Source organism: Chrysochloris asiatica, unplaced genomic scaffold (genome assembly GCF_000296735.1).
Source record: "Chrysochloris asiatica unplaced genomic scaffold, ChrAsi1.0 scaffold00095, whole genome shotgun sequence".
NCBI lineage: Eukaryota > Metazoa > Chordata > Mammalia > Afrosoricida > Chrysochloridae > Chrysochloris > Chrysochloris asiatica.
The window spans coordinates 8,062,176-8,070,667 of NW_006408613.1; the positions used below are offsets into that span (position 1 = coordinate 8,062,176).

General features: G+C 36.1%; 1 protein-coding gene across 1 annotated transcript in view; it reads right to left on the reverse strand.

Annotated features, from left to right (window-relative positions):
• Positions 1 to 8,492, reverse strand: part of CSMD1 (CUB and Sushi multiple domains 1) — a 2,529,117-nt gene that overhangs the window by 997,627 nt on the left and 1,522,998 nt on the right. The window contains exon 8 of the mRNA XM_006866725.1: positions 1,344 to 1,468. Within this exon, the coding sequence (XP_006866787.1) occupies positions 1,344 to 1,468 (125 nt within the window). The remainder of the gene's footprint in view (positions 1 to 1,343; positions 1,469 to 8,492) is intronic.

An 8,492-nucleotide genomic window follows, 5' to 3' on the forward strand; every position in this document is an offset into this window, starting at 1 on the left:
TTGAAGACGATTGCATTTTGAAAATTTATAATCTCACTTTAACATTAGAAAACATATGGTCCAGTCTAGTGGTATCAGAGCAGAAGCATATAGTCATTCATATTTCCTTAACCTAATATTTTTTTTGTGTATGTGAAGAGCCTTCATTAACAGAGATGAGAAACTAAAAAGAAACAATTACCCTGCCATGCAGTCCACACACACACGTCTCAAGTTTCAGATTAATGATATAATATGTGTACTCCATATTTACCAAGCCATAAGTAGTGATGTGAAAGGGGATATGATAAAATAATTCTAGTTTATTTAAACAGATGCAATAAAACACAAAAATAAATGCATTCATTCACTTATAATAAAACTAAAGGAGGGGTTAATATATTCCTATATGTAAAATATTTATTAGTTTGCTGTTCTCTTTGGTCAGCTTAGGTCTCTTTTATTTTCCCTTCAAAACTAGCAATTTGCATAATTTACTTTCAGCTAAATATTTAAAACATTGTTTTTTCATTTCTCATTAATTGTTATCTATTAAATTTCCAAAATTATTTTCTGCTTGTCTCATTGTGATTTCAATAACTCTGGCAAGATTGTTTTTAATGCTGGTAAGCATGTTAAATGAATATATTCACCTCTACTGATTTCATAAATTATCATTGAAGATGATGAAGATGCAATATTTTTCTTGGCTAACTGTGTCACAGATTAGTGTGAGATCATTTAAAAATAAAATTATTATGAATCACCTTAATAAAGTCCTGTAACATGGGTGTAATTAAAACTAAAATCTTAACCTCATCTTATTTGAAAGGAAAGGACATTTAGATTTTCAGAGACACATATAAAATTTTCTAAAGGACCTGGTTATGAAATATGTATTTGTATGTATACGCATAATATGCATTTATATATATAGATGGTTACTAAGTCATATTGAGTATATGTGTGTTAGAGATCTAATCTCTAAATTTAGTCAAATTTTTCTTGAAATGTAAAAATCAGCATTTGAAAATTTTGGTCTCCTAACAAATTGCAGGAGTCCTGGTGTGGCATTGTAAGATAAACACTGGTTTGCTAACCACAAGATTGATAGTTCAAACCCATCAGATGCTCATTGGAAACCTATTCAATGTGCTATGAGTTAGAACCAACTCAATGGCACTTAACAACAACAAATCTCAAGAAAATATTTATTTAGCCCACATCACTATGCAAAACATACACCACTTTTAAGTTCTACTTTATATATAACACTTTAAACTTGAATCTCATTGTGTGTTTAGAAAAATATCCCTGATCCTGAGGTAAAAGACCTAGGTCATGATCCATAGTAGTCACCTTACCTCGGCAGATTGGCCGATGGTCACTCCAAGCTGCAAGTGTCTCTGTAACCCTCTGACAGGTGATGCTCTTGGAGCCCTGAAGCACATAATTGTCCTCACAGGAGAACTGCACATTTGCACCAACCCTGAGCAATTAGGAAACAAAAACAACCCAAATTATTCAAGGAAGAATTCTTGAAAAAAATACAAATAAACCTGTTGCTTCTGTGTTATGTGGTTGAAACATTATGATAGTGAGTAATCTATTTAGAGATTATACATACATTTACCAAAAACCAAAACCAAAGCTCTTTCTGTTAAGTTGATTCTGACTCATGACAATCTCATGTATTACAGAGTAGTACTGCTCCATAAAGAATGCTTGTCTGTAATCTTTATAGAAGCTGGTCAACAGGTCCCTGGATAGCTTTGAACTACCAACTTTCAGTTTAGTTGTTGTTGTTAGGTGCCATCAAGTCGGTACCAACTCATAGTGATCTTATGCACAGCAGAATTAAACACTGCCTGGTCTTGGGCCATCCTCACTACTGTTGCCACGCTTGAGTCCATCATCAATGCTGCCACTTGGCCAATCCATCTCGTTGGGGGTCTTCCTCTTTTTCTCTGACCCTCCATCTTACCAAACATGATATCCTTCTCCAGTGACTGGTCCCTCCTGACAATATGTCCAAAGTATGAGAGACAAAGTTTAGCCAGCCTGGCCTCTCAGGAGTACTCTGGCTGCACTTCTTCCAGAACAGATCTGTTGGTTCTTTTGGCAGCCCATGACAGTTTCAATATTCTCCCCCAACACCATAACTCAAATGCATCAATTCTTATATGGTATTCCTTATTTACTGTCCAGCTTTCACATGCATATGAGGTTATTGAAAATACCATGGCTTGGGTCAGGCACACCTTAGTCCTCAAGCTGACATCTTTGCTCCTCAACACTTTAAAAAGGTCTTGTGCAGCAGATTTGCCTAATGCAATACATCATTTGATTTCTTGACTGCTGCTTCCATGAGTGTTGATAGTTGATCCAAGAAGAATGAAGTCCTTGACAACTTCAATCTTTTCTCTGTTGATATAGTTAAGTACAAATAATAGTTTGCTACCCAGGGATCTTATAAATATATGTTGTTACCATTGTTGGGTGCTGTCACTTTTCAACTCACAGCAACATAATGGGACAGAGTAGAACTGCCCCATAGGGTTTTCGAGGCTGTAATTTTATGGAAACAAACTGCCAGGTCTCTCAAAGAGAGTCATTGGAGGGTTTGAACTAACAATCTTTTAGTTAGGAACCAAGAGCAAAATCACTGCTCCATCAGGTCTCCTTTATTCATACTTGAACCAGAAAACCAAATCTGTTACCTTCAAATCAATTCCTACTCTTACTGAATGGCTAGGACAAAGTAGAACTGCTCCCATAGGGTTTTGAAATCTGTATATTTTTATGTAAGCAATTGTCTCCCATGGAGCAGCTGATGAGTTCAAATGTTTAATCACTGTGTCTCCAAGGAGCCACACATTGCAGCCTTGTAAAATAACAAAGGATGTAGAGTCAAGAGAATTGAGTTTGAATTTGTACTCTGATATTTTCATAGCTGAATTAGAACATTAATATGCTATCTCTGGAATAGAGATAATAGTAGCAAAAGTGACCTCAGTAAGTCATATGGTTTAAATGAGAAAAATATATATGAGTTAATTTTTGTAACTAAACATAAAGCAAAGCCTGATGCCATTTTATCTAAATACATATTTTACCTAAACAAGGAGAGAAGTCCAGATTAAGAATATGTCTCTGTAAAGAATCTATTTTACTATAAATAATTAATTGCATTCAAAAGACAGTCAGTAGTTTTGTATTTCAGAAATACATTTTATAAGAAAAAAAAATCATTTGTTTTAAGAAAAAGCAATCCTTCCAGCCCAGAGTTAGATGAAAAATTGGCTTGGCTGCAGAGATACATCTAAAAACATGAAGCTTTAAGGTTGTAAGCATTAACAAAACGCTGTTGCAGAATAACAATTTGACAGGTGCATAAGAAAATGTGAGAGGCATAAATCAGGTTTGAACACACCCAATTACTTCCTCTGAGCCTGATGTCTGGCAATGAGTTGAGTGTAGTATTATTTTACTGTCTGACATGCTTATTGTTACAAGAAGAAATTCTACTTGTGATTTCCATTTGACAAACCCCAGGGGTTGATACTGAGGAAATAGAAGTGAAAGAAGTCTCTGCCTGAAAAAAATATGCATACCCCTCCATGTGTATGGATATACTGAAGAGTATATAGAATAGACAAAACCAAACAACAAAGATTTTCCAGTTTATTGTGTGACTTTTATTAAAGTAACATTACACAAGCATTTCCTACACCTTCTTCTTTGTAACATTCTCTGGGTATGCCATAGATAATTTTGAAAGAAATGATCAAATAACCATCAAATCATTTTGGAAAACTCAAGGTTAAACAAAATTAAGCATATTAAATAACTAAAGGACTCTTAAGTTAACTATAATTTAATACACAAAAATTATTTAACTCTTCAGAAGAATATAATGTATGCAGAACTTTCCAGATGTATTTGTCCAGGGAACACCCTTTCTTCAATATCTTAGGCAAATAGAGTTTGATGGGATACATTTTGAGAAACACTATAAAATATTTTTATTTATTATATTTAAATATCAAAAAGTATATATTTATTATATTTGAATATCAAAAAGTTTAAGGACAAGATTCTCATTGTTATTATAACTTACAAGTTATTTGAGACAGCTATAATTTTTAGAACTATCCTTTTCTAAAAGGAGCTCTAGTGGTACAGTGGGTAAGCACAGAGCTAATAACCAAAAGGTCAGTAGTTTGAATCCAACAAGAAGGATATGGCTGTCTGCACCCATAAATATTATAGACTTGGCTACTTCATGGTGCAGTTTTATTCTGTCAGATAATGTCACTATGAGTAGAATCAACTTGATGGCAACAGTTGTTTCTTTTTATATTTTTGTCATTTTAATTCCTCCCTAATGTCAGTTCATCAGTAAATTCTCTGAAAATATATGTTAGAATCGTAAATCCTCTGCTGGTGAACTCAGACCATAAGCTTGAATCAATATAATTCAATATGAGTCAATTTGAGTGAAGTATAACATGATATGGAATCCTGGTGTGACGCTGTGGATTAATGCACTGAACTGTAAAGTCAGTTTAAAATGCAAGGTAAGCAGCTCAAGCTCACCAGTCACTCCTTGGAAACCCTATACAGGGTTGCTAAGGGTCAGAACCAACTTTATGGCAGTTAACAACAAAAACAATAATGTGATATGGAATCCTGGTGTGGCACCATAGGATAAACACTCAAATTCAAGGTCAGTTTTAACTGCAAGGTACATGGTTCAAATTCACCATATGCTCCTCAGAGGCTCTATATTGGGTTGCTTTAAGTCGGAACCAACTCGATGACACCTAACAGCAACATAATATATGATGACATAATATCTGATGTGCTGTGGTAATTCGGTGCTCTCGAGTTGCCTATGCCTCATAGTAAAACTACCTAAAACTGAACAAAACACTCTCAGGTCCTGTGCCATCCTCACAGCCAAGTGGTGCTTGAACTTCTTGCTGTATTCACTGCGTCAGTTTGACTCATTGATGATCTTCCACTATTCACTGAACCTCTGCTTTACCAAGCATAATGTTGTCCAGAGACTGGCACATCCTCATAATATGTCCAAAGTACAAGAGATGAAGTCATGTCATCCTGGCTTCTAAGAAGAATTCTGCATACTTCTTTTAACATAGATTTATTCATTTTTCTGGCAGTCCATTATATATTCAATTATTTTGCCAATATCATAATTCAAAGGCATAAATATTAATTATTAATTGTCCAGATTTTGCATATGTATGAGGCAATTGAAAATACTATAGCTTAGGTAAATGCACCTCTGTTCTCAAAGTGACATTTTTGCTTTTGAACATTTTAAAGAGGGTTTTTTTTTTTTCAGCAAATATGAAAAATGCAATACATTATTTGATTTCTTGATTGCTGCTTCCATGAATATTGATTGTGGAGCCAATAAAAATGAAATCATCTACAACATGAATATTTTCTCCATTTATCATGATGGTGTTTGTTGGCTCAGTGTGAGGATGTTTGTTTCTTTATGTTGAGTTGTATAGACTGAAGTCTCTAGTCTCTGAAATTCATCAGTAAGTGCTTTAGGTTCTCTTCATTTCCAGCAAGTAAGTTTTTTTCATGTGTATATCCCAGGTTGTTAATGAGGCTTCTTGGCGCCACATATTTCTTCATACAGTCAAGCTTTTCAGATTATTTGCGTAGCATACAGATTGAATAAATATGGTGAAAGGATATAGTCTTAATACACACCTTTCCTGATTTTAAACCATGTAATATTCGTTTGTTCTGTTAGAATGATTGCCTCTAAGTCTATTTACAGGTTTTGAATGTCATTGCTGTTGTTAGGTGCCATTGAGTACATCCAACTCATAGCAACCCTATGTATAATAGAACGAAACACTACACAATCCTGCACTATCGTCTCATTTTTAATTTTTTTCAGTCCATTGTTGCTGAAACTGTGTCAATTCATCTTGTTAGATGTCTTCCTCTTTTTAGCTGACCTTCCACTTTTCCAAGCATGATATTTTTTCCAGGTACCGGTCCCTCTTGATAATTATGTCCAAAATACTAGAGACAAAATCTCACCATTTTTTGCTTCTAACGAAAAATGATGTACTTCTTTAAGGACAGATTTGTTCATTATTCTCCTAGCCCATGGTGCTTTTAATATTGTTTCCTGATGCCAAAATTCAAATGCATTTATTTTTCTACTCTCTTCCTTATTCATTGTCAAAATCCATAAGCATATATGTCGATAGAAAATACCATGGTTTGGGTCAGGTAGAGATGTCACCTTAATTCTCAAAGTGACATCATGGCTCTTTAGCACTTTGAAGAGTTCTTTTGAGGCAGATATCTCTAATGCAATACATTGTTTGATTTATTGGCTGCTGTTTCCATTAGCATTGACTTTGGAACCAAGCAAAATGAAGTCATTTACAAGTTTAGTGTTTCTCTGTTTATCATGACATGAATTATTTGGTCTATCTGTGGGGATTTTTATTTTCTTTACATTGAGGTGCAATTCATACTGAAGACTGTAGTCTTTGATCTTCATCAGTCAGTATTTCAAGTTCTCATCCCTTTTAGCAAGCAAAGTTATATCATCAGCATATCATACTTAAGCATGCTCAGGAGGAACCTGTACATAGGCTCAAAGACAGTCATTTAAAAAAGTTTGATGTCAGAAAAAGTGTGGACCAGGATGGTATCCCTCAATGACAGCTGATATTGCTTGTGAGAAAGCAGCTGATGTGGAAGACATCTCCCAAGTGGGATTGGGATGTGCCATGTAAGAGGCCTATGGAATGACAGTGACAAAGGCTATCAATAGCTCTCTAATAATGCTGACATGGATGTGGGACATGCTCATGGACTAAACTTCTGGTGGAAGATTAGTCTCAGATAGAGAGATACATTGGAGAAGAAGATGCTTGTCCCCACGATTGCTTCAACAGTCTTCCCATAAGTGTTGGCATCTAATATTATAAAGAGAGGAAAATACAATATGTTCATCTTATTGACTAAGAAATCACTATTTTGACCACTCTAACTAAAAGTATGTTAACATAAAATTCTGACTTAGACAACAGAGATTAATTACAAGTACAATCAATATAATGTTACAGTTTTGTACATTTAAATTGTGTGTCATAATGTGATGACCTACATGTTACTATGATGCTGGAAGTTATGCCACTGGTATTTCAAACACCAGGAGGGTCATCATATTGGCTACATTTCTATTCTAAGAGATACTAGGAAGAAGAAGAAAGAAATGGTGATCTACTTCTGGAAATTAGTTAAAAAAAAAAAAAAAAAGCTTTATGGATCCCAACAGATCCTCGTCTGGCTAGCAGACATATCATTAGAATTGATTAGTCAGTAAAGGAAGGCATTGTGTTTAATGCAGTAGAAGACCAAAGAGGACCATGGAGACTCTTAATGAGACTGACTCAAGCTATAGCCACATGAGGAACTGAAACATGCCAGCAGTCATGAGGAATGACAAAGGACCTGTTAAGATTTTGTTCTGTTATACATAAGGTCATTGTTGATGTTGTTTTATACATTATATACATTATTGTTGTTGTTAGGTGCCACCGAGTCAGCACCGACTCACAGAGACCCTAGACACAGCAGAAAAAAACAATGTCCAATCCTGGGCCAACCTCACTACTATTGCCACACTTGAGTCCATAGATGCTGCCACCTGGCCAATCCATCTCTTTGGGGATCTTCCTCTTTTTCTCTGACCCTCCATCTTACCAAGCATGATATCCTTCTCTAGCGACTGTTCCCTCCTGACAATATGTCCAAAATATGAGAGATGAAGTTTGGCCATCTTGGCCTCTAAGGCACTTCTTCCAAACAGATCTATTGGTTCTTTTGGCAGCCCATGGCACTTTTAGCATTTGCCGGGGTCTGACCTCGACATAGTTGTGTTGTTCACGAGTGTTTGGTTCATGAGGACGGGAGATCCAGCAGCGATAGAGATAGCAAAAGAGACACAGAGACGCAGAGAGAGAGACAAAGAGACACTCTGAAACCAGAGTGAATGCTGGACTGGCATCAGGCAGATCCTGCATTGCAAACATCTCAGCCACGAACGCCATAATATCCTGCATAGTAAACATCTTAGCTAAACAGGAAGTATGGTTGCAAGGCTGGACTGTGCCCCTTGCATGCTGTAACACACGCCTTGCCAGTCGTAATGCACCTGGATTCGTTCTGTGCCTTCCTTTTATTTAGGGAAGGCACTTTACACAAAGCTAGGACGGGCTAAGACAAGGTACAGCTGTCAATCTTATTTTTCCAGACGTTCAGGCAACTTTACATCATACTTTGCAGGTTTGAATCTCATGAGCTACTTGGTTTCTCAAGCTTAATTAACATACCTTTTAGCACCTAGCCTCAAATGGAGGGAGGAAAGGGAGGATCAAGAGGATTCCTATTGTGTCAGCTGCCCAGCCCAGGTTCTTCAGGAAAAGAGGCTCCTGGGTGAA